This window comes from Grus americana, chromosome 27 (genome assembly GCF_028858705.1).
Source record: "Grus americana isolate bGruAme1 chromosome 27, bGruAme1.mat, whole genome shotgun sequence".
Taxonomy (NCBI): domain Eukaryota; kingdom Metazoa; phylum Chordata; class Aves; order Gruiformes; family Gruidae; genus Grus; species Grus americana.
In genome coordinates, this window is record NC_072878.1 from 1,790,829 (window position 1) to 1,816,471 (window position 25,643).

General features: G+C 58.0%; 2 protein-coding genes across 2 annotated transcripts; both read left to right on the top strand.

Annotated features, from left to right (window-relative positions):
- The first annotated feature begins 1,020 nt into the window (after positions 1-1,020).
- On the top strand, positions 1,021-9,615 carry LOC129196882 (scavenger receptor cysteine-rich type 1 protein M130-like). The gene is made up of 13 exons (XM_054804853.1): positions 1,021-1,231; positions 2,568-2,876; positions 3,104-3,422; positions 4,343-4,659; positions 4,745-5,059; positions 5,884-6,198; positions 6,683-6,745; positions 6,829-7,143; positions 7,560-7,595; positions 7,888-8,025; positions 8,787-8,882; positions 9,298-9,370; positions 9,591-9,615. The coding sequence occupies exons 1-13, from the start codon at positions 1,021-1,023 to the stop codon at positions 9,613-9,615; spliced, it is 2,532 nt and encodes an 843-aa protein (XP_054660828.1).
- Positions 9,616-20,036: 10,421 nt separating this feature from the next.
- On the top strand, positions 20,037-20,834 carry LOC129196883 (olfactory receptor 14C36-like). Its single transcript, XM_054804854.1, has one exon. It carries the CDS (start codon positions 20,037-20,039, stop codon positions 20,832-20,834), a length of 798 nt encoding a protein of 265 aa, XP_054660829.1.
- The last annotated feature ends 4,809 nt before the right edge of the window (positions 20,835-25,643 follow it).

Here is a 25,643-nt window from a genome sequence, read left to right on the forward strand (position 1 = left end):
ACCCATTTCCCCTCCACACCCAGCTTGTCCCGTGACGATCCCCCACTGCAGTGACCATGACACCCACAGCGAAACATCTATGTCCCTCATATATGGTCATGAATGGCGCTGGAGAAGTTCATTGGAGGGCTTGGCTGTGTCGGAGGGGAGATCGCTCCCGATAATGTCTAAAAAGGTGCTGCTGCTTTGATTGGCTCCTCCTGCAGCTGGGTCGGCATCGACAGAGATATATTACCCTCCCATGATCGTTGTCCCTGTGAGTCCCCAGGAGGCGTGAGAGGGAGTGGGGTTCCGCAGGGCTGTGCCAGCAGGGCAGAAGGCTGAGGATGGGGATGGAGGGACTCCTGTCCCCTCAGGTGCTGTGGCTGCTCCTCTGGGTGCAGCTGTGCAGGGGTAAGTGCCGACATCCTTGTCCCAGAGATGGGGCCAGCGGGCTCCAGTGGGGTCATTGGGACACCCCTTGGAATGGGGTTGCTTTGAAGGTGCCGCTGAGATGAGGGACAGATGTTACTCCAGTCGATGGAACTTCTGCCTTTGCTTGTGCTCTCTGGGTGGGAGAGGGAGCTGTGGGCCTGGGGGCACGGGGCTGTACAGGGGTTTCTGGGCTGGTGAGGAGACGGTGCCCTGTGCAGGGCCGGGCACGGTGCGCGGGTTGGCATGGGCAGGGGGTCGTTGAGGTGGGAGGAGGTGCTGCAGGCTGTGGGGTGGTGAATGGCCCAGCAGGGCCAGAGCTGGGCACCTCCAGCCCTTTGCAGGACATGGAGAGAAAAGGGACCCTGACACTGCCCTGGGGACAGCGTGGAAGGAGGAGGGCTCCCATGCTGGTGCCTGTGACTCAGCCTGGTCAGGAGGTACCTCCAGACCTGTGGTCTGTGGCTCGGTGCTCTCCTTGCCATTCTCATTTTGGTGTTTGAAGGGGCTGCGGAAGTGAGGCTGGAAAATGGTGGCGGACGCTGTGCTGGAAGAGTGGAGGTGAAACAAGAGGGCCAGTGGGGGACTGTGTGTGGTTTTGACTGGGACATGGCTGATACTGCAGTGGTTTGCAAGCAGCTGGACTGTGGGTCTGCTGTTCAAGCTCACGAGTACGGATACTTTGGGCCAGGATCTGGCCCCATTTGGATGTATGGCGTTCAGTGTGACGGCAATGAGTCTGCCCTGTCTGACTGCACAAACACAGAATTTTATCGAGATTACTGTGATCACATTCTGGATGCTGGAGTTACATGTTCAGGTAAGGGGCCAGCCCGTTCCCCACCTTTGTGGCTGGGATGGGGGAAGGGACCTGGCTGTGCCCTCAGGGAAACATGGGGGTACTGGAGAAGGGCCCAGTGTGACCAGTCACACTGCTGAGCTGGGACTGTCATTGCTGGTTTCCCTGGTCCCTGAGGAAAGCCCAGGGGGAACCTGCCACTGCCTGACCCCTGGTGTGGCTCAGCCCACCCTCCGTGGGTGCCTGGGGCTGGGACATGAAAGCCCACCATTCCCTGCAGTCTCTGTTGGTTCCCATCTTTCTCCTCCTGTTCACACAGGAGCTGTCTGGCAGCACCGAGGACCTGTTTCCCCCATGCCAGAGACACTGAGAGCAGCTCACGTGGCCACCCACAGCCCCACGGAAGGGCCCAGGGTCATCAGGGACTTCTGGGTTGTGTTCACTTGCAGGCCCGAGCCCCCCAAAGCTGAGGGTCTGCTGAGAGGGGAGCAGCACTGGGCTTGGGCAGAAGAGCAGGGTGGCCCATGGCCACCTCATGCCTCTTGCAGGGTCACCCCATGAGAGCCAGCCCAGAGGGAAACACCCCTGTGCAGGCAGTGCTGACCTGCTGCCCAGCCTCTCCTGCCTACCCCAGCCCCTGGCTGCCCTGTGTCACAGGGCCTTGGCCAGCACTTGCTGGCTCTCCTTGGTGCCTGTCCTTGCACTGGGAGCTCGTGTCAGCCCAGGGCTGCTCCTCTGCCCGCTCTCCTGCCTTCTGACCAGCCCTTGGCCAGGGCTGTGCACGCCTGGCACTGCACTCTGGCCCTGGCTGAGGACCCTCCCCGGGCAGGTGCTGGAGCTGGGGGCTGGTGCAGACAGTGACTGTAGGTACACCCGCACTGCATCTGTGCCCTGTGACATGTCCCATCTCCCAGCAGTGCCCCAACAGCCCGAGAACCATCTGGGACTGGGGTGCATTTCTGGTGGCTCCAAGGGGTTCCTGCGCCTGGCCCTGAGCTGGGTGGGGCAGAGCAGGCTGCAACAGCCAACAGCACCTGGGCCCATCTCCTTGGGGCCAAGAGCTCTGGGTGCTGCAGGGCCTGGGGCCAGTTCCCAGCAGCCCAGGGTCTCCAGAATAGCAGCAGTTGACTTAAGTGGTGCCTGTGGGTTTGGGAGAAAAGCCAGCCCCCGAGTGCTGCGCTGATTTATGAAGAGTGGTCGGGGGGTCTCTGGTGTGTTTGTGCCATCAGCACCCACTGGCAGCAGCTGGGATAGTTGTGAGGCTCTTTGCCTGTGGCCACCTTGGAGATGAGGTGAGGCATGGCCAGGCAAAAGCCAGAGGGCTCTGGGACCTCACAGGGGTCTTTGGTTGCTCCAGGATTTGTCCAGCTGGTTGGAGGGGACAGCCCCTGCTCAGGACGAGTGGAGATCTATGACAAGGACCAGTGGAAAGCTGTCTGTGACTCAGACTTTGGTCCCAAAGCCGCTGACGTGGTCTGTGGGGAGCTGCAGTGCGGCGTAGCCCTGTCCATGCCTGGGGCAGCTCATTTTGGAAAAAGTGGTGGTTCCATCTGGGACAGAGAGCTGCAGTGTTTGGGGAATGAATCCCTTCTCGCCTCCTGCCCAAGAGGGTCCCCCAGGGACCAGCCCTGCACCCAAGCCAACACTGCCGGTCTCACCTGCACAAGTAAGGACTCAGGGTGGGGTGTTGAATGCTGAGTGTGAGCTGGGGACGGGGAGCAGGACGGGGCCTGTACTGTGCTGGGTGTGAAGTCAGGAGGGGTGATGTGGTTTTCTACAGCCCTAAGAGACTGCAGAAGGAGCAGAAAGGAAGGCTGTCCCTCTAGACTGTCCCCCAGCTACCGACGCTGTAAGAGCACCAACGCAGCCTCTCTCATCTTCCTCTGTCCCCAGAGTACACAGGGTTCAGGCTGGTGAATGGCAGCACAGCTTGTGATGGAAGAGTGGAGGTCCAGGTGCTGGGGACCTGGGGCACCCTCTGTGCTTCCCGTTGGGACCTCTTGGATGCCCACGTTCTCTGTCGCCACCTCAACTGTGGGTTTGCTGAGTCCATTCCTGGAGGAGGGCACTTTGGGAGAGGCACGGGCCCCACCTGGAGAGAGTCATTCCACTGTGATGGGACTGAAGGCCACCTGGGATGGTGCCCAGTGACTGCCCTGGGAGCCTCACCGTGCTCCCACGAGAATGTCGCTGCTGTCATTTGCTCAGGTGAGTGCTGGGAGAACACAGTGTTGACTCCATTTTCCCCTGGGGTGTGACATGGCCACCCAAAGCAAGGGACCCCATGGCAGCAGCAGCAGGGTGAATTTGTCCCTGGAGAAACCCCAGCTTCACCAGGAGTGATGTGGAGATCTTGATGTGCTCAGACTGAACGCTCTGATGTGGGAGAGCTGAGGACTGAGCCAGGCCTGGGGTCCCCTGCTCTCATGCTGCGGGACAGGCCCAGGATGGGGCTGTGGGGCTCAGCTCCATCCCTCCGGCTGCAGACAGCCCTGTCCCAGACCCACAGAGAGTCCCACAGAGCCCAATCCCACACCCAGAGGGGCTGCCTGCCTGTCCCCAGCAGCAGCAGCAGCAGCAGAGCAGGGGTGTGAGCTGCAGAGCAGGACTGGGCTTTGCCCTGGCTTCTGCTCAGCACAAGACCCAAGCTGGGCCTGTTTGGTCAGAAAGGGCCCCCTCGCTCTGCTCCCTGCCAGGGACACTGGCTCCCAGCCCCCGTTCCCCAGGGGCGCAGAGAGGGACAGAGATGTGTGTGCTGCCCCGTGTCTCAGCAGTGCCAGTGCCAGCTTGCTGAGGTTGGGCAAGGCTTGTCCTTGTGCTGCCCATCCCCAGGCCATTGCACCACCTGCTGCTCCCTCCTGCGGGAGCTGCCCCATCTGCCTCAGCAGGGACGTGCTGGGTGGTTCTGCCCCAGCAAGAGCCAAGAGAGTGTCTTGCCCAGGAAGGCTCAGGGACTGGGAAACCAGCAGTGTGGAAACCTGCTCCTGAAGCTCAACTGTGGAGGGCTGGGGGCAGGCAGATGAGCTTCAGGGCACCGTGAGGTTTCCAGAGCCTGGAGAGGCACCTCAGGTTCCTGGGCTCTCTGGTGCTGCTGAGGGCTGGGACGTGGCTGCTCTCCCCAGGCTCAGCCAGCTCCGCATCCCTGCGGCTGGTGGGTGGAGAGAGCCGGTGTGACGGGCGAGTGGAGATCTTCCAGCGCGGGACATGGGGCAGAGTCCTGGATGACCAGTGGGACATGCAGGAGGCCAGCGTGGTGTGCCGGCAGCTGCGGTGTGGAGAGGCAGAGACAGCCTACAACCCCCCGAAGCCTGAGAGAGGGACAGGTCCCGTGGGGCTGCGAGGGGTGCAGTGCTCAGGGCATGAGGCCAGCCTGACCCTCTGCAACACCTCCCTGGCCGAGAGTGCACTGGCAGCAGGGATTGCAGAGGATGTGGGGGTCGTTTGCTGGGGTGAGTGGCACTGCAGGGGCCCCCCAGGCTCTGGGCTGGGTGGGCACCAGCCCCTGACAGCAACTGGGGTTTCTTCCCGCTGCAGGGAGCCGGCAGGTCCGGCTGGTAAACGGGTCCGGGCGCTGTGCTGGGAGAGTGGAGATCTACTACCAGGGCAGCTGGGGGACCATCTGTGATGATGGCTGGGACCTGCCCGATGCCACTGTCGTTTGCCACCAGCTGGGCTGCGGAGGGGCGGTGGAGGCGGTTGGCTCTGCTCGGTTTGGGGAAGGCTCCGGGCAGATCTGGCTGGAGAGTGTGAACTGCTCCGGGGCTGAAGCTGCTCTCTGGGACTGCCCGGCAGGGTCCTGGGGGAAGCACGACTGCGGGCACAAAGAGGATGCAGGAGTCGTCTGCTCAGGTCTGTGCTGGGAGCTGGGAGCTGTGGTGGGAGCCCAGTGCCTGGGGAGGCCGGGCTAAGGGGAGAGCTGGCAATGCTCGAGGCTGTCGCTGGCTGCCTCTGAGCCCCTGCCCAAGGCCATCCTGGGGACACCCATGCACAGGTCCCCTCAGTCCCATCAATGGTCTCTGAGGAGCTCAGTTGTGCCCATGGGTTAGTGGGGAAGGCAGGGTTGTCTGTCCACCAGGGACTTGTTGGAGAGAGTCCAGAGCAGGGCCACGAAGCTGATTAGAGGGCTTTCCTGTGAGGACAGGCTGAGAGAGTTGGGATTGTTCAGCCTGCAGAAAAGGCAGCTCCAGGGAGATCTAATTGCAGCTTACCAGTACCTGAAGGTGCCTACAGGAAAGATGGTCAGGGACTGTTTATCAGGGAGTGTAGTGACAGAACAAGGGGTAATGGGTTCAAGCTGAAGGAGGGTCGATTTAGATTAGATGTTAGAAAGAAATTCTTTACTGTTAGAGTGGTGAGGCCCTGGAACAAGTTGCCCAGAGAGGTTGTGGATGCCCCATCCCTGGAAGTGTTCAAGGCCAGGTTGGATGAGGCTTTGGGCAACGTGGTCTAGTGGAGGGTGTCCCTGCCCGCAGCAGGGGGGTCAGAACTAGATGATCTTTGAGATCCTGTCCAACCCTAACCATTCTATGATTCTATGAATTTTCTCTGTCCATTGGTGCAAGGGGGACATGCTGGCCATACCTTTGCCTGGCTGAGGGCATGGGGGCTGCAGGGGTAACCCTGCTCCCACAGCTCCAGACCAGCCTGTTCCCCCTCGGTGCCTTTCATCCCAGATTTCGTGGCCCTGAGGCTGGAGAACAGCACCAACTGCTCCGGGCGCCTGCAGGTTTTCTATAACGGGACATGGGGGAGCGTTTGCTCCAACTCAATGACTCCCAAAACGGTGTCGCTGGCCTGCAAGGAGCTGGGCTGTGGGGATGCAAAATCCTTGGAACGATACCCGACCTCTGGCAGGCTGACTGGCCCCGCCTGGCTGGATCGCGTGGAGTGTGGGGAGAGAAACAGCTCCTTCTGGCAGTGTCCCTCTGCTCCCTGGGACCCACAGTCCTGCGATGACCTGCGAGATGAGACCCACATCAGCTGCAACGGTAACTCTGAGCCACCCAGGCACCAGCATCCCCAGCTCCTGCTCGCTGCTGGGCATTGTCAAACGCAGAGGCAGAGCCCACAGGGGCTTTTCCTTCCCATGCCAGACCCTCCTGCTGCTGCTGCTGCTGGTGGTGGCACAAAGGGGACTTCAGCTCTCAGAGCCCCACACATTCACCAGCAGTTGCCAGCCGGGCTCCCAGCAGTGCCTGGGGGAGGCAGAGGTGTCTCCAGGCAAGGTCTCGGAAAGGACCTGTCAGGGCTCCAAGGAGCGTCCCCTCCTCCTGCTGCTCTGTGAACCAGGCTCCCTTTGGGGCTGAGCAGTCAGGGTCCCCCACCGTGTGCCGTGTGTGTCCCCTGAATGACCAGGGTTCAGCTGCATCCATGAACGAGGTGGCACAGGGATGTGCGAGCAGAACTCAGCCCCGCTGTCTGCCACACGACCCCCCTGCAGCAGCCCCTTCACCGCTGCATTTCCTTCTCCAGGGAGACAGCCAGAAACGCCCCCGGCCCTGGGGGCCACATGCCCAAACTCCACGAGCTGCACAGGTAGCTGCTCCTCTGCGTGCCTGTCTCAGCTGGCAGGGCTCTGCCTGCTGTCCCATGCCCTGAGAGGTCTCTGCCTTCTCCAGACAGGGAGAAGATTCGTGCCGTGGGAGGCGAGAAGGGGTGCTCGGGCAGAGTGGAGGTGTGGCACCGTGGCTCTTGGGGGACGGTGTGCGACGACTCGTGGGACATGCAGGATGCTGAGGTGGCATGCAGGCAGCTGGGCTGTGGCCCCGCAGTGTCTGCCCTGGGCGAGGCTGCCTTTGGGGAGGGGACGGGCCCCATCTGGCTGGAGAAGGTGGAGTGCCGGGGGACAGAGCCGTCTCTGCAGGACTGCTGGGCCCAGCCTGGGGACAGCGGTGCCTGCCGGCATAAGGAGGACGCTGCCGTGAACTGCTCGGGTGAGGGGCAGGGCTGGGACCCCTCATGGGGATATTGGCAAGGAGCTGGGGTAGGCGTTTTCCCCGCTGGGTCCCAGCATGGCTGTAGAGCTCCTGAGAGCAAGGCTGTCTGTGCAGAGCCTGGGAGCCTGGTGCCGAGTGGGCAGCAGCTTCTGTGGGGCTGGATGTCCTCCAGCCTCTGCCTGCAGGGCCCTGCAGCCCCCAGGGGCATCTCCTGGGCTGCCTGCACTGTCCTGCCCATGGCCCTGGGCTCCTTCCTGGCCACCCTGACCAGCCCCGCAGGAGGGACACTTTGGGTGGGATGTGTCAGGGATGTCCGCACACGTGCACACACACACACGGCGTGCCAGAGAGGAGGCTCCCTGGTACCTGCACACCCAGCCTCTCAGCCCTGCTCTCCTTCTCCTCCTCTGCAGCTGCACCCAGGACGGCAGCACCAACCCCCCGAGCAGGTAAGCTGTCCTCCCCGTCAGCGCTGGGTCTTCCCAGGGCCAGGCTGTGACCCACAGCCGGAGGGAAGGGGCTCCTTGCCGGGGTGTGAAACTCCCAAGAGGTGTCCCCGGGTTAGCAGTGGGGGAGGGGTTTCGGGAGGGCTGTCATTACCCGGTAGGGTGGGAGCTTCCCCATCACTCCCGCCCTGGGGTCCCTTACCCCCCGGTGTAAGGGGGGGTCAGGACTGGGCTGTCCCAGCCCCCCACCTCTCCCAGGCCTGCTGCTGCTATTTCTATGTTCCTGCCCATGCAGATCCCACCCAGGGCCGTCCGACGGGCAGCGGGAGAGTCTCATTGCCTGTCATCATCTGCATCATCCTGGGAGCCCTTCTCTGCCTGCTCCTGGCCCTCCTGGCTGGGCAAGTGTGGAGTGCTAGGGCTGGGCGCAGAGGTGGGTCCTTCCCCCACGGTCCATGGGGAAGATGCCTCCTGGCAAGGCCAGGGGTGCTGTGGGGTGTCAGTGAGGGGTACAGGCAGAGCTGGGGGGACCAGAGTGTGTGCTGCCTGCATCCCCATGTGCCGCCCCATTGACTGCCTGACCATGGCCCACCAGCAGCAAGGGGTAGAGAGAGTCCAGACTCGGGGGGAGTTAGGGATGGGGCAAGGAGAGCAATGGCCGAGCTGGGCTGGGGGAGATGGGAGCAGAGGAGAGACAGGTGAGGATTTGCCACTGGCAGTGCTCTGGGCAGCTCTGGAGGGGGCTGTGGGGCAGGGGAGATGCTGGGAGAAGCATGGGACAGCAGGGTCCATCCCTGTGGCGTCAGGCCCCCAGGCTGTTCCTCTGTCCCACCCTTACCTACCCCCCCAGCAGGGCAGGGGCCGTGCTATGGATCCATGGGGCAGGGAGGGGGCAGCTCCAGGGGCAGAGGAAAGGCAGGAGCTGCTCCAAGGTCAGCACCAGGGACCTGGCCCAGGGCCCAGAGGGGCACGAGGGCTATCTCTGAGGGGATGGTGTGAGGGTGTCGCTGCCCCTGACCATCTCCATGGGGACATTGCCCTTCCTGAGCAAGTGTCAGCGGTGACAGGACAGCGCAGTGGGGCTGTGCTGTGGGGCCAGCCCTGGGCTGTCCCAGGGGCAGAGGGCTGGTGGAGCAGAGCAGGATGCTGTCCCCTCTCTGCCCGTCCCTGAGCCAGCCCTGCCTCTGTCCGCAGGCTCCGAGAGAGCTTGGGAGCCCTTCCCTGAGGCCCTGTACGAGGAGATCGGTTACAGCCCGGCATGGGAGAAGCAGGCGAGGTTCAGCGGCTCAGGTGGGTGTGGGTCCCTGATGGGGGGCACATCTGCAGGGCTCTTTGCCCTGGACCCCAGCCCCCTGGCCCATGGTCCCTGCAGCTGTGGGGCTGTGGGGTGTGTGGGGAGAGCAGCCAGGTGGTGGGCGTGGGAGAGGAGCTTCCTCCCCACCAGCTCTGCCCATCCCAGCTGGGGACAGCCCCTCTCTGCCTGTCCCTGTGTCCCACCGGACACCTGAGGGGTGAGGGAAGGGGCTGTCCCGGGGCAGCTCTGGGAGCCCCTGTGAGAGGGGGTTTGTCCCAGGGGAGCAGGCTGAGTCCTGAGCCCTCCTCCCCACACAGCCTTGGCTCGGTGGGTCCCCTGTCCCCAGCAGCACTGAGCCCAAGCTGGGTCAGCAGAGCGCACTCCCATAACACCTGCATCGCCTCTCTCCAGGCTCCTATTCAGAGGGATCCCTGACCAAGGTGCAGCCCCAGCCCGGGGACAGTGAGGAGGAGGATGGTCCGGGGTCAGCCCCAGGTAACGGGGGGCAGGAAGGGGTGGATCTCTCCTCCCTGCAGACTTGGGATGGACAGAGGTGTCATTGTTAGAGTTGAGGAGGACACAGGCAGGGGTCTCCTGTGGTGCTGCCAAAACCAGTGTCTGAGCCCCATGTCCCTGCACATCCTCCCATCCTCTTCTCTGCAGGACGTGTCTTCTCACTGTCACCAACTCTCCTCTCCTTTCAGACGTCCCTGTCGGGCCCAGAGGTGACCCAGCAGATGGCTATGATGATGCCAGGGAGGTTTCTGACCCTGGGGAGGATCCTGCCTCTGGTCAGGGAGACTGGGAAATGCCCAGGGCCCCAGAGGAGAGAGCAGGGCCCAGGGATGCACCTGGAGGTGAGAGGGAAAGATAGCGCTGCCGGTTCCTGGGGTGCCATCCCTGCTGCTGGATGAATCACTGCCATACTGAGACCCCAAAATCCTGGGATGGGGGAACCTGCCCTGGGAGTTTTCCTTGGGGAGACCAGGGGTGGGAGAGGGATCTGACCATCTCAGGAGTGGTGAGGAAAAGGGGGGAAGGTGATGTAGAGACCAGGAGGGCACCTCATGGGACGAATGTGCAATGGGCTGCCTTGCTGCCTGCAGGTGCAAAGCTGCGCTGCCAGAGAAGTGCTGGGGCCCCTGGAGCTGAGGGAGATGCCTGGTCCCTGTCCCCGGAGAGCACAGGCTATGACGATGCTGACGAGGTGTCTCTGGCACATCCCCCTGAGGACACAAAGGCTGTGACACCAGAGCTCAGTGCCCAACAGTCCCTGGGCCCCGGGCCAGGACAGCCCGTCCCTGCCGTGCAGCTGGGTGCAGCCAGGAGGGAGGAGAGGTCTGTGCAGCTGGGAGAGCCGTGAGCACCAGGGAACCGTCTGCCTTTTCCCATGGGCAGCAGAAACAGCCGGGCATTGCCTCTGGTTTTATTTTCCTGTGTTTACCCCCTGCCTCCACATTTGTTCTTATTAAAAGCCTTTGGGGGTATGACCCAGAGCTGGTGCTTGCCTGCCCAGATGTCAGGGTGTCTTCCTGAGGCTGATCGGGGGGAGCAGAGCACAAGGAGATGGCAGTGAGGAAGGGCCACGTCTTGGGGACAGTGGGTTCAGGGTCAGGCTGTGGAGCTGCGAGAGCCCATGTTCCCTGGGGAATATTCCTGCTGACAGAGACATTTCCATCCTGCCAGCCACAGTTTCCAGCAAAAATGGCTCCCTGCAAGGTCCCGTGATGCACCCCAGAGGGAGCGCCCATCTCCTCACCCTGGGGTTCCCCAGCTGCTCTTTCCCCCAGGCCCTGCCTGGGCCACACTGGTCCCGTGGCACAGAGGCCATGACAGAGCTGCTGTGTTGGGGTGAACCCTGGGCTGTGGCCCCACAGAAACGAGCCCTAAGGTGGCCACGGTGCCCTGAACACCCCATCCAGCCCCAGGGGGTCTGACGTCCCATGGATCACCTCCCACAGTGGTTAGGAGGCAGCTCCGCTGCCCACTGTCCTGGCACAGGGTACAGAGGCACTTGCTGGGGCACACGGGGCTGGGATTGCCCCTTCCCTGGCTCTGCCAGGTCCCCAGTCTCCATGAGCTGTTCCTGCTCCCTTGGGCCCTCACAGACCTTGGAGCAGTGCTGGTAGATCCCCAGAGCTGCCTCCTTCCTGGGCAGGGACTGTAAGGCCCCACGGCAGCCCTGGGACCCCCTCGTCCTGCTGCACTCCAGCCCCCAGCCCTGCCCTCCTGCTGCCTCCCAGGGGTGTCAGTGAGGGTTTGTGTCGGGGCAGTACCTGTGTGCAGGTGCAGGGGGGATGAGAGCAGGAGCAATGGGGGGACCTTTCCCTCAGTGCTGTGGGAGGCAGAGGAGGGAGAGTCCAGGGGAGGGACAAAGGATCCCCAGGAGACATGGGCTGCTGCCCAAAGCCATCATCCAGCCCCTGCTCTGGAGATGGTCCTGTCTGGGAGGCGGCTAATTTGGGCACATTTCCATGGCAGAGGGTATTTTGTGTCCCTCCCCTAAAGCCGGCACTGCTGGGAGCTGAGCCAGGGTCCCTCTCCTTGGGCTGGGGCTTTCACCTCCCCCAGCTCCCATGGGCAGAGAAATGACTCACGCAGGAGCTGGGTAGGGACAAGGGTTTGACACTTGGGCAGGAACCTGAAGCCCAAACTGCCCTCCCAGGTCCCACTGGTGGGTCTTCAGACCCCTCAAGCTCTTCCCTGATGGGCTTCTCTGCTGCAGACCAGAAGGTGTGTTGGGTGTCCATTGCAGGGGAGCAGCCCCAGGTGGGTAGCACTGCAAACACCAGGATCTGGCCCTAGAGCAGAAGAGGGGAGGAGGCAGCTGTCACCAAGAGCATCTCCCACAGCAGTGTTGCCCCATTCCTTGCTGAGAGCTCCTCCACCCCTGGGGTAACCTTGAGGGATATGGGGGAAGCCCAGGCTCACAGACCTCTCTGCCCTGATCCCTAAAGCTTTCCTGCTGGCAGTCCCTGGCCCTGTGGAGATGCAGGGCTGGAGCCTCCCCCAGTTGTAGTTTCCCAAGGGATGGAGGCTTTGTTTGCAGTGTCCATGAGTGTCACCCATGATGATGAACTTGAGGGTCTCTCCCTGATAACTCTCCTCTCCTGAGGGATTTCCACAGCCGTGATCTGCCCAGCGTGGGGCAGCAGTGCAGAGGGTTGGGGTCTCACCATCAGGCCCCTTGTGTAGGTCCTGGGGAGCTGCTGCAGGAGCAAGCACAGATCTGGAGTACAGTGATGATCCCGCATTGCTGCAGAGAACAGACCCAGCCCACAGGCCCAGACTGTTCAGGCCCCAAAACACCCTGAAACGGGCTCTTTCTGCTCAGGTGTGCTGCCCCCTCACACACACCCCTGGGCTCTGTGGCTCATCTCCCTGAGGACGAGGAGGAGGAGGAGGCAAAGCTCTGCCAGGTGCCAGCGTAAGGGAGAAATATTACCCCTGGGGGAGGGCAGAGCTGGCAGAGAAGTGGCATGGGGCAGACACTGGGCTCTTCTCCCTGGTCCCCACCTGGGGCAGCTTGAGTCCGCAGGTCAGTGTCCATACTGGCACCAAACATCCTGTGTTCAGAAGATATCCCCACCCCACTGCCCTTCTTCTGTACTTCACTTTTATACCTTATTTCTCTGAATTTGGGCCCACCGTTGCTGGGGGGCACTGAGCACTCTGCAGTGAAAGGCCATGTCTCATGTCCCACTTTGGGTTGCAGGTGGTTTTGGTGGGGGAACAGCTGAGGCACCATCTCCTGGCCCTTGCTGCCTGTGCATGGCTTTGGACAGGCCTGTGTCTCCCTGATCCCACCAGCATGGGCTGGACGGAGACACCAAACCCCCAGGAACAAGAGGTGGGTACCAGCCCCAGCAGTCCCACCTCTGCAGGGCTGTGCCTGACCTCAGCACCTCTGGGTTCCTCTGCTCAAGGCAGTGGTGATGGCAGAGGGAAAAAGACCTGGAGACAGGGACAGGGTAAGAAATGCCATTCCACCAGCTGGGAGTCCCACAGGCCTGTCCAGGCTGGTCCAGCTCAGACACCCCTAGCTGCTGGCACAGGGGGGTGTTTCCCAGCTGGGATGGGATCTGCACCTGAGCTCAGGTCCAGCACCTCTGGGAGGTGGCTCAGCAGAGGCAGCGCACACAGCCCTCCTCACCCCACAGAGGGGCCCTGGGTGGGCAGGGCAGGCCCACAGTGCCTGGAGAGGACCAGTGCTCCAGCTCCAGCCTGTACCCACCTGAGGCTGGGCACTGGGGGAAAAAGCACCCTTGGAGATGCCGGGGATCGAACCCAGGACCTCCCACATGCAAAGCGGGCGCTCTGCCGCTGAGCTACATCCCCTTCACGCCTGCCAGCAGGACAGACACTCTGCTGCCGTGACATGTCTATGACAAGCACAGCCCTGTTGTCCCCTGGGTGCCCAGGGACCCTCTGCAGAAAACAGCATTTGAAGCCTCCTGAGATGGGGGAAGTCAGGACGGCCTCTCCACGGGGGCCTGATCCTGGCACAGGGAGGCACTGCAGAGCATTGCCCCTTCCATGTCTCGGCAGGGCAATGGGGCAGAAGGAGGCTCTTGCTGCAGGCGCTGCTCCCACGCTCTGACCCACTCTGGGCTTGATGGAGAGGAGAAAATCCCCGAGCCTCCTCTGCCACCCAGGGCAACAGCCGTCTGTCTCCCATCTGTCCCCAGCTCCACAGGAGGAGCAGAGCAACAGGGTGAGGGAAACACCCTCCCTGGGGTGAGGCTACAGGTCCTTCATGAACTGCTCCCAGCGTGGTCTCTTCCATGGGGTGCAGACCTTCAGGAGCAGACTGCTCCAGTGTGGGTCCCCCACGGGGTCACAAGTCCTGCCAGCAAACCTGCTCTGGCATGGGCTCCTCTGTCTCCACAGGTCCACAGGTCCTGCCAGGAACTTGCTCCAGCATGGGCTTCCCACAGGGTCACAGCCTCCTTTGGGGGCAACCACCTGCTCTGGAATGGGGTCCTCCAAGGGCTGCAGGTGACTGTCTGCTCCAACATTAACCTCCATGGGCTGGCGGGGGTCAGCCTGCCTCACCATGGTCTTCTCCATGATTTGCAAGGGAATCTCTGCTCTGGTGTCTGCAGCACCTCCTCCCTCTCCTTCTTCCCTGACCTTGCTGTCTGCAGGATTTTTTCCTCACTGTTTTTTTTCCTACCTTACTCCTGTCTCACTCTGGCATTTGTGCCCTTTCTGAAATATGCTTTCACAGAGGCACCACAAGCTTTGCTGATGAGCTCAGCTTGTGCCAGCAGTAGGGCTATTGCAGTGCTGGCTGGACTTGGCTGTGTAGGGCATGGGGCAACCCACTGTCTCTTCTGACAGGGGCTTCTGTCGCCCTTCCACTACCAAAAATGTGGATGTTGAAACCCATACAGAGCAAAATGCTTGGCCCTGCTCTTCCACTGTCAAGAACTCCAAACTACTCATTGGAGGGGAAGAGAAACAGAGAAGGCCTTGACACTGTGCACGCACTGCTCAGCAATAGCTAAAATATGGGTGTGTTATCACCACTGTTTGGGCCACCAATGCAAAGCACCATATGAGCTGCTATGAGGAAAATTAACCCCATCCCACCTAGTCCCAGTACAATCCGCACCCTTATTCCACAGCATTTCCGTCATGCTCAGGTCCCACATTGACTGATACACCTGAGTGTACACATTCAGGATGTACACAATCGCCCGATTCCTGTGTTGTTGCATTTCTACACCCTACTCAAGCCTTTCCATTCTCTCTCTTTCTCGTTCCCACAATCCCCTCTTACCAACACTTACAACTTGTACTACATACTTAAACCATCTTTACTTCCAACAGTCAGGTTTACACATCCTCATTAACCACTACCCCCTGTTCCTTGACACACGCTGATATTATTCACTCATTCCAGGCCCACTCCCTCCACCCCCACACGTGTCAATGACTTGGGTCCCATCTGCTAAGGTGATCACTCAGGACAGGTGAAGTACTCGCCCCATTCCTCGTGAGGATTGCCCGCTGTTGGTTCAAGTGGTTCCTGCTGCCTTGCTTCCTGGCACTTGCAACTCACATCATGGAGTATTTTCCCCCAAGGTTAGATCTCCTTGAGGTACACACCAGATCTCCCATCCTTCCACATTACCCACCGAGTACAGCCAGGTCCTTGAGCCAAGACAATCTCACAGATGGACTTGCTTGTTCCCAGGGGAGGAGCAGCCCACACTGCCTTCCCCAGCCAGCTCCCTGTGTGCACTATGGGGACCTTACCTCCTCCCACAGTATGCGCAGGCTTTGTTTGGGCAGGACCAGGAAGGTTAGCAGATCCTCTGGTGTGTACCAGCTGAGTGGCTTCTGCTAAACTGATAACCTGTCCAATATGACATGGAGCAGTGTCCCCATGACTTTGGCCTGCTCTCTCAGCATCCTTGGGTGAAGTCCCTCCCATCTCATGGACTGGCAAGGGTTGAGTTTGATCAAGTGACCCTAGATTTCATCCCCACCCACTGACAGCTGTTCTCCATGGGTTCTGCCTCAAGGTGCAAGGGCCTGGGCAAACTTGCTGATGAAGATTGAGCCAAAGGCAACATAGAGCATCTCAGACCTATTTACACCTGCTCTTGCTAAGTTCTGCAATGGCCCCTCCCTGTCTTTGTTTCTTCTTTAACTCTAACTTCAGTAGTAAGAGCTCATCTTGGTGCCATTTAGTTCCCTTGAGAGAGTCAACTGAATATCCTTATGGGCCATCCTTAGAGACCAGCGGTACTGAGCTCTGCTCAGAGCTCAGTACTTGTGCTCTGCCCTTCAGGGCTCCTGACCATAAGTTCTGCAACTGAAAACCCCCAGAACAAGCCACGGACTACACTACCTGCACTTGTTACTATCCTTTGCACGCTCTGCTCAGGAGCCGGAACCCACCCCTATTTCATCGTCACTACAACAGAGCCTGATGCTGGTTTTCACATCCCTGACCAGCCCTTCCATGTTTGCAAGTCCCACACCTAAGCAAGCATCATGTTTGTTGGGCTACCTGGCAGCTGTGAGAAGAATTTTTCCCAAAAACCTCCAGAAACCTCCTGCACTGTGTTCCCAATCCAGTGAATGCCAGGGTCATTAAAGTTGCAGGAAAGACCTGATCTCATTGATCCAGAGAAATCCTCAGGTTTTTAAAGAAGATTTTGCTCGCTCCTTTGCCCTGACAGTAGTTTCCTTATGTTCTGCCACAATGTCACCCTAAATGGCCTCTCCTCTGACTCTCACCCATAAGTGCTTAGCCAACCTGTTGTCCATCCCATAGTGGAGGTCCATACTTCCCAGCAGCTCCATCAAACAGATGGCAAGCATCTCCTGAAGAGCCTGTATCCATCCTGCACATCCCCCGAGCTGTGCAAGCTGTCCCATCACACCTCGGCAGTTATTCCATCCCATGTGGCACGTCTGTGATGGCATGCAGGGCTCCAGCTCCTCCTGTCTGTGTCCCAGGCTGAGGGCATCGGTGCACATTTGGGCTGCAGCACCTCAGCTGCGACACTGGGGCCACCCTCAGACTTGTCACAAAGAAAACTGGAACTGAGTCCCAAGACCCCATATACGTAAAGACCTTGCTTTATGGTAGAGATGTGCTCGGAACGGATTGCAGACGGCAATGTATAAGATAATATGAGATGTAGATGATGATAAAGATGACACGAGGTGCCCACAGAGTGAGCAAAGCCTGCTGTCACCAAATCCAGAGGGAAGAAGGCCTGGGCTGCGCAGCCCTGCCAGAAGACCACGAGACACTATAGTCAATGGCGATCTAGTAAATGGAGGTGATGGAGAAGAGAAAGAGAGAAACTTGGCTCTCCCTGTGCAAAATAACTCCACTGGGACAGAAGAACACCTCTATAGGCTGCCCTGCCCGTACTGAGCAGGGACAAGTTTCATTGCCCTAAATGTGGCCATCTCCTGTCATTTCAGTTTGCCAAAGGGATTTCCCAAGAGCCTCCAAGATGAAGCCCCATACACTGTCCTGTCCATAAGAACTGCTCCACTGGAGCCTGCAGTTTCCTGCACATACCCTGGGTGAGCTCTGGCACCTCAAATGTCACCAGGTATTTGCCTATGAAGAGCTCACTCCTGCCCTCCATCTCCATTAATTAGCAGGGGAGCTGAGACAAAAAGCTCACGTGCAAATGTCCTTCTTTGCACACCTGAAGAGAGGCAAGAGAAATCCCATCTCCTGTGGGTTTGTGGCAGTCATGGAAGGGAGCTGAGACCCCTTGTAGCCCCAGGACTACAGACCCAGAATAAGATGCCTCGATTGCCTCACCTGAATCCCTTCCCTCTGCAGTGGTGAAGCAGATCCCTCACTTTCACTGTCTGGGTATTCTGCCTAAAGATGGCACAAGGAAAGGTGCTATTTAGATGCAACTCTATCTCTGAGCAGGAAAATGACAGTGCTGGAAAGAAGTGTCTCTCCCCAGCTGAGGGAGGGAACATCAGTGATTCCTTCAGCCTGTTTCACAGCAGGTTCCCCTGGAGCCCCAGGGACACCTGGCGGGAGCCCAGAGCGGGCAGAGAAAGTGCTGCCTTGGGCTGGTCCTCTGCTGCTGAGCTGGGCCGGGCTCCTGGGATGGAGGGAGATCACGTAAACTGGGCAGCACAGCAGAGAGACAGCTCTGCCCAGGAGCAGCTTTTCTTCAAAGCACGGCAGGGCTGAGGGCACTGCCTGTAAGCACCGAGGGGAGAGGAGTGAGGCAGAGAGAGCTTAAAGGCAGTCTGGGTTGGGAGGAGCTGAGAGTTCACTGGAAGAGACATCTTCACAGCCCTCTATATGGTAAGTCTCTGAGCTGCAGGGCAATAACAATGAGTATTCTGCAGGGGTCTCTTAGACCTGGTTCATGCCATAGCCTGTAGGAACTTTCAGGAGGACTCTCATAGATGCCCTAGTACAGAGGAGAAGGATGTGCTCCATATCAGGGATTGCCTGCTGCACCTTCAGAGGGACAGAGCATGACGGCTGCCTTCTCCCAGGGATGACTTCAGGGGTGTGAGCATGGGTGTGGAGCCAGGGGTGCCCAGTTGTGTCCTTCAGAGCAGGGTCCCTGCAGCCCAGGGGCTGTGTGCTGGGGCAGGGACTCTGCTGTCTGCCTGGGTCAGCACTCAGCCTGCCCGGGGAGCTCCCCACAGTGCTGCAGAGAGAAGCTCAGGATGGAAAGAGTCACCTCGAGCCAGGCAAGGTCCTTCTGCTGTTGTGTGGGTGCTGCATGGGTGAGGGCTGCTTACAGCTCCACATCACCCCCAGGACATTTCTGGAGAGGATCTTTCAGAGATGACAGTCAAAGCAAGGGTTTCCTTCTTCAGTTTGTGCATTCCTGAGTCATGGCATTAAGGTTTATTCTATTTGTTTTGGCGGGAATGGAAGTGGATCTGTCAGGTGTGGACAACACTCTGAGACACTGTTAGGGTTACACTAAGAGATCCGAGATCTAACTCACCATGGGACTATTTCCAGAGGAGACTTTGCCATAGGAAGGTCCATGAAGTTACTCTCTGAGACCAAAGTTGCTTACCTGGCCCTCAGTTCATGTCCAGTTCATGTTCTGCACTGGGAGAGAGGAGGGGGGTCAGGAAAGAGTAATGGAGCTGTGGAGTTTGAAGTAGACACTGAGGTTCCAGGAGCACTGTACTGAGAGATGGGCAGATCTGCAAGGAACCTCATAGAGTCCCCTAAGGCACTTCTCAGCCTAAAGACAGCACGACAGCATCACCTTGGTGGTATCTATGGGATTTGTCTGAGCAGCTCCTTAGCTTCTGCACACACAGAGGTGCCCCTGGGCAGTGTCCTGCTGCCAGGAGGGGTCTGCAGGGCAGAGCTGAGCACACAGCCGGTGGCATGGGCTCTGTGAGCAGGGACAGGGAGGAGAGGTGTGGGCAGAGCACCAGCTCCTGTCAGGGACAGCTCCAGGCAGCAGAGACATGGGCAGGGAGTGGGAGGAAACTGCAGCCAAGCCCTGGACTAGGCTGCCTTCAGGCTGCTCTCTTGTGGTCCCTCACTCTAGATGTCTGCTGGGCGTTGTCTGCTGAGCAATGAGCTGACTCTGCCTTTAGGACATCCCATCTTCAGGACATCGGACTGTCTGCTTTGCCTGTGCTGCTGGGCTTGGGAGCTGCCCCAGAAGAGCACGGCTGTGCTGTAGGATCCCAGGGAGTGCTGAGCTTTCCCTTGGAGGTCAGTACTCTCCTCTCAGAGGCCTTTGCTTCCCTCTGAGAGTGGCTGTGTCCTTCTCTCTCCATCACAACTCCACCTCTGGGCTGGGAAAGAGAAGAGTTTGAAGATCTGCCCTTTGAAACAGGAATTCCCTGCTCTCATCAGAGTCCAGTTGCCTTTTTTTTTTTTTTAACAGTAATTTTTGTGAGCAGTCATCCTCAGGACAGCAGAACTGAAGGCACTGGGCATCTGGGAACAAGACTGACGGACACTGCAGCTCTCCTAACTGCACTGAGACATAGAGAGCTGAGACCTTTTTCCTTTCTTGTCTTAAGAGTCCACGCTTTCATTCATAAAAAAAGAGGAATTCTGCCCTTAAAACTAGCACACACCAGATGTGGTGGTGGAAAGAAGAAAACACAGAATATCACCATAAAGACATGCTCAGTCGCTCTTCTGCAGCTCACACTCTCTGGAGTGGTGAGTGCAGATATTGAACATTTCCATGAAGGGTGAATTGCATCTGACAGCTCTTGTGACCATCGGGGGTGTCAAGAACCAGCTCCCATGTACTCACTGCAGCAGGGCAGAGCTGACTCCTTGGCAGCACAGGGCCAGAGGTCCTGCTCCTCACAGCACACTCAGCCAGCACAAAGCAAAGAGAGGAAATGCCTTGGAATTGGGGGAGGGGGATGGGATGTCTATGCAAGATCAAGTGGCTTTGCTCAGAGAAGTCTGTTGTAATTTTCCCGTCTTTTCCTCCTTAGGACAATGTCCGTGTGTCAAGAACAAGGATATGACCAGCTGCAGCTCCATGACCCACTTCCTCCTCCTGGCATTTGCAGACACACGGGAGCTGCAGCTCTTGCACTTCTGGCTCTTCCTGGGCATCTACCTGGCTGCTCTCCTGGCCAATGGCCTCATCATCACTGCCATAGCCTGCGACCACCACCTCCACACACCCATGTACTTCTTCCTCCTCAACCTCTCCCTCCTCAACCTGGGCACCATCTCCACAACTGTCCCTAAAGCCATGGCCAATTCCCTCTGGGACACCAGGGCCATCTCCTACACAGGATGTGCTTCTCAGGTCTTCTTCTTTTTCTTTCTGATGCCAGCAGATTTTTCACTCCTCACTGTCATGGCCCATGACCGCTACATTGCCATCTGCCAACCCCTGCACTACGGGACCCTCCTGGGCAGCAGAGCTTGTGTCCACATGGCAGCAGCTGCCTGGGGCAGTGGGTTTCTCCATGCTGTGCTGCACACGGCCAATACATTTTCTATACCACTCTGCCAGGGCAATGCCCTGGACCAGTTCTTCTGTGAAATCCCCCAGATCCTCAAGCTCTCCTGCTCAGATGCCTACCTCAGGGAAGTTGGGCCTATTATATTAAGCTGTTTTTTAGTTTTTGGTTGTTTTGTTTTCATTGTGCTGTCCTATGTGCAGATCTTCAGGGCTGTGCTGAGGATCCCCTCTGAGCAGGGACGGCACAAAGCCTTTTCCATGTGCCTCCCTCACCTGACCGTGGTCTCCCTGTTTGTCAGCACTGGCCTATTTGCTCACATGAAACCCCCCTCCATTTCCTTCCCATCCCTGGACCTGGTGGTGGCAGTTCTGTACTCGGTGGTGCCTCCATCAGCAAACCCCATCATCTACAGCATGAGGAACCAGGAGCTCAAGGATGCAGTGTGGAAACTGATGACTGGAGGTTTTTTAGAAGTAATACACTGCCCATCTTCTGCTCCATATCACTTGTAACATAACTAAGTACAGGCCTAGCCTGTCTTTTATATGTTTTCTCATTGTTGTTATTATTGACTTTATTTTCTTTTTTTTTCACTTGTGATAATGTTGTTTACAAAGAATTTTTATATTCATACCAATACTAATTCATTATCGACCTCATTTGTTTGACCCAAAGACAATGTTAATGAATTTCCACAGCCTCTGTGCATTTAAATAATAAAAAGGACCCTGCAGTGACATTTCTGACTGAGATTTTATCCCCCGAGACCTTCTCTGGAGCTGCAGAGGCAGTTCCTGTGTACAGAGTCCCTGCACAGCAGATCTCTGACACAGCTGGCCTCTGTAACAGCATTTCCACCAGGAAAGGCAATCTCCTCAGGGCACTGCCCAAAGGCTTAATTCTTTTTCCAGTGTTGCTCTCAAGAACATGCCCAAGGAAGAGGCTCTAAAGAAAACTGTTGCTTTGCTTGTTTCTCCATGGGCGCAGAGGGATGAGATGAGGGTCCCAGTGTGCTCTTCCAGGGACTGAGGAATGGCTCAGGTGTTCCTTGTGGGTGGATAGCACCCACACAGATGCTGAATGGACTCCAACTAAGCTGCCTGGGGCTCGACAGCCTGTGGTAGGGCTGATGGCAGAGGAGTGTTTTTCTGGAAGGAATGAGGAGCTGCCAGGAGAGCCCAGGGGATCTGCAGGGACAGCACGTGCCAGGAGGTCAGCAGGGAATGGAGCCCACTGAGCACGAGCCTGTGCAAGGTGAAGTGCCCCAGAGATCAAGTGCTAAATGTGGGTGTGAACCACCAAGTGAGGGTTCTGCAAGCCCAAGGGACACAGCAGGCACAGGGAAAGGAGCCTGGTGAGTGGTTCGTTTTACCATCAGTGGACTGCCATAGACTGGATGCGGTGCAGCACCCAAACACATCTCATGGCATTGGCAATAAGGCAGGTCACCTCTGAGCAGCCTCCATGGCCATATAAGAGCCTCGGTGGGAGGCAGTCAGTGGCAGTGATGTCCCTGAGCTGGGTCTGCCTCCCAGCCTGACCAGCACGTCCCTTGCAGAGTGCCCCTGTGACCCCAGGCCCCACAGCCCACTTGCTCTGCAGAGCAGCTCCACCAGCTCAAGGGCTGTGGAGAGCATGGGCAGGGGGTGTAGGAATGGCTGTCCAGGCCAGCACAGATGTGCCCACCTTGCGGAAAGGCTCTGTGGGGAGATGGGATGTCCTGGGAGAAGAGCAGGGCACCATGTGTGTGCAGGGCAGACATGGAAAGAGAAAGCCTTGGCTGCGGGTGCCAGCTTGGGGCAGGCTGCCCTGCCACTGGGGCAGCGGGAGCTGCCAGAGGAGCCCCAGGGCCAGGACTCTGTGCTGTCCTGGGGAGCGGGACTGGCAGGGGGGCTGCAGGCTGCCTGGCGTGGAGATCTCCTCAGCATGCCAGCCAGAGAGACACTGTCACTCACCTCCATCTTCTCCATTTCCTGCTGAGAGACCAGCACAGACTGGGATGCTCTGCTCATCTGGGGAGTGGTGAGAGCTGGGAAGGGGCCGGGATGTCTGGGCTGGGAAGTGCCAGCGAGAGGGAAACACCGGCGTCCACCTCAGCTGCGTGAGTGTGCAGGGTGGGGGCAGACAGCAGTGTCCTCGCACAGCCAGGCCTCCTGGCAGAGCCATGAAGCACCAGCAGAGCAGGACCTGCTCTGTGCCCATGTGTGCTGGGCACCCCGGGAAAGCTGCCCCGGGGTCATCGTCACACAGCAGCCAAGAACAACCACCATTGCCAGCACTGGCCTCCCACCCCAGCTCAGAGGGGTTGTTTGTGCCTCCACGGAGGGACACCGAGTGACCAGGTCACAAGTCCATCTTGGCATCGTACAGACGACTCGTAAGCATGCACATGGTGTGCGTGGGGTGGGAGGAACCTGAGTGAGCACAAATGCCCACAGCTGTTCCTGGGGACACCATGAAGGTGCGTGGGACACACAGTGTCCCCAGGTCACTTGACTGAGAGAGTAACATCCCCTGGGAAACCACCTGCATGCAGCACTGGGGTGGGCTTCCTTGAACCCAGGTCCCCGTGTCCATTCCTCCTGCCTTGGGGCACCTCAGGCGAGTGCAGAGCAGGGCGATACAGCGCAGGGCTGAGGTGCCTCCCAGCCTCCTGACGTGGCAACAGGAGCCCAGCGAGACATTGTGACTGCTGCCATGCACTGCCTCTGCGTCTGCAAGGGAAGGACTCATGTCTCTGAACACCCCGTGTGCATGAGAAGCGCATGAGGACAGACAGCTCAGGTGTTGGCACCTCACAGGGCCAAACCTGCTGAACCTTGTCAAACCACTGTTGAATCCACTTTGTTAAATTCCAGCCAACTTATGGAACTCTGTCAAATTATCATTTTACCTCAACACAACATATTGCTGCTTCTCTCTTTTGAGTAAGGTGCATACATACGCAGTCCTGGGGAGGGAAAGTTTTGGGAGTGGGCATGGGATTTTGTGCAAGACACAATTTTATTTTTTTTTATGCTCTTGCTTTACATATGCTAATATATTCTCTGCCATTGAAATAAAAAATAAATGAAGAAGACAAGAAAAAAAAGTAAAGAAAAGAAAATGTGTCAACACACTTTTCAGGTTTTACAATTCTTCATAGTTTTCTTTTCTTCTACTATTCTGGTCTTTCATGGGATTTGGTGTTCTTTTTCCTTTTTGCAAAGGAACTTGTTTTCCAGAACTGGGGTTACTTGTAGGACACGAATGCCTTCAGTCTCAGGGACACAGAAGCTCGGTGCCAGTGTAGATGCCCTGAGACCCCTTGCCCAGCCTCCACCTGCAGCTCCCCAGGGGCTCTGGTCTCCCACAGCTCCTCTTTGACAGCTGCCAGTCCCAGGCAAGCCCCTCAGCTACCAGTGGCCATGGATAGTCATCTCCTTAATTGTATTCTATCTCTCCTTTCCTATTTCACTGTCTAAATCATTTCTTGTGTGACTATGCCTTGTGGAAGGTGAACCTCACTAGATGCAGTTTGGACATGCTTATAGTGAAGGAGAGTGCGTTCATAGAATCATAGAACCATGGAATAGTTTGAGTTGGAAGGCATCTTGAAGATCAGATGCCCTTCACTAGACCAGGTTGCCCAAAGCCTCATCCACCTGACCTTGAAGACTTCCAGGGATGGGGCATCCACAACTTCTCTGGGCAACCTGTGCCAGTGCCTCACCACCCTCACAGGGAAGAATTTCTTCCTAATATCTACCCCCTTTTAATTTAAACACATTACCCCTTGTCCTATCACTACACTCCTTGGGAAACAGTCCCTCTCAATCCTTCCTTTAGGCCACTGTGGTGGGTTGACCCTGGCTGGAGGCCAGGTGCCCACCAGAGCCGCTCTTTCACTCCCCTCATTCACTAAACAGGGGAGAAAAGGCATAACGAAATGCTTGTAGGTCGAGATAAGGACAGGGAGAGATCACTCTCTAATTATCATCACAAGCAAAACAGACCAAACTTAGAGAGGGAATTCATCTAATTTATTACTAGGCAAAACAGAGTAGAGGAATGAGAAAATAAAATCAACTCTTAAAACACTTCCCCCCACCCCTCCCATCTTCCCGGGCTCAACTTCACTCCCGGCTTCAACCTTCCCCCCCTCAGCGGCACAGGGGGACAGGGAGTGGGGGTTACCGTCAGTTCATCTCACGGTGTTTCTGCCGCTTCTTCATCCTCAGGGGGAGGACTCCTCTCATCGTTCCCCTGCTCCAGCATGGAGTCTCTCTCACGGGGTGCAGACCTTCAGGAGCAAACTGCTCCAGCGTGGGATCCCCGACGGGGTCACAAGTCCTGCCAGCAAACCTGCCCTGGCGTGGGCTCCCCTCTTCACGGGTCCACCGGTCCGGCCTGGAACTTGCTCCAGCGTGGGCTTCCCACGGGCCACAGCCTCCTTCAGGTGCCTCCACCTGCTCCGGCATGGGGTCCTCCACGGGCTGCAGGTGGAATCTCTACACGCCCTCATCCTTCCTCCATGGGCTGCAGGGGGACAGCCTGCTTCACCATGGCCTTCACCACAGGCTGCAGGGGGATCTCCGCTCCGGCGTCTGGAGCTCCTCCTCCCCCTCCTTCTGCACTGACCTTGGTGTCTGCAGAGTTTCTTACATCTTCTCACTCCTCTCTCCGGCTGCAAAAGCTCTCTCTCTCCAAGTGTTTTTCTACTTCTTAAATATGTTATCACAGAGGCGCTGATTGGCTTGGCCTTGGCCAGCGGCGGGCCCGTCTTAGAGCCAGCTGGCATTGGCTCTATCAGACACAGGGGGAGCTTCTAGCAGCTTCTCACAGAAGCCACCCCTGTAGCCCCCCCGCTACCAAAACCTTGCCACGCAAACCCAACACAGCCACCTTTAGGTACCGGAAGCCTGCAATAAGGTCTCCTCAGGGCCTTCTCCAGGCTGAACAAACCCAACTCTCCCTGCCTGTCTTCACAGGAGAGGTGTTCCAGCCCTCTGATCATCTTTATGATGTCCTCTGGACTCACTCCAACAGCTCCATGTCTTTCTTGTACTGAGGACGGCAGAGCTGAACACAGTACTCTACGTGGGCTCTCACCAGAGCAGAGGGGCAGAATCATCTCCCTTGACCTGCTGGCCATGGTTCTTTTGATGCAGCCCGGGATACAGTTGGATTGCTGGGCTGCAAGTGCACATTGACAGCTCATGTCCAGTTTTTCATCGACCAGTACCCTCATGTCCTGCTGCACAGGGCTGCTCTCAATCCCTTCATCGCCCAGAAGGTATTGATACCAGGGGCTGCCTGACCCAGGTGTCGGACCTTGTACT

Bases quoted from the DNA above. Each gene is read 5' to 3' on its own strand.
- LOC129196882 (XM_054804853.1), top strand. From the start codon at position 1,021: ATGGCTGATACTGCAGTGGTTTGCAAGCAGCTGGACTGTGGGTCTGCT. The intron at 3,423-4,342 runs GTGCTGGGAGAA...AGGCTCAGCCAG, and splicing joins GCTGTCATTTGCTCAGGTGA to CTCCGCATCCCTGCGGCTGG. The intron at 5,060-5,883 runs GTCTGTGCTGGG...CTTTCATCCCAG, and splicing joins TGCAGGAGTCGTCTGCTCAG to ATTTCGTGGCCCTGAGGCTG.
- LOC129196883 (XM_054804854.1), top strand. From the start codon at position 20,037: ATGTACTTCTTCCTCCTCAACCTCTCCCTCCTCAACCTGGGCACCATC.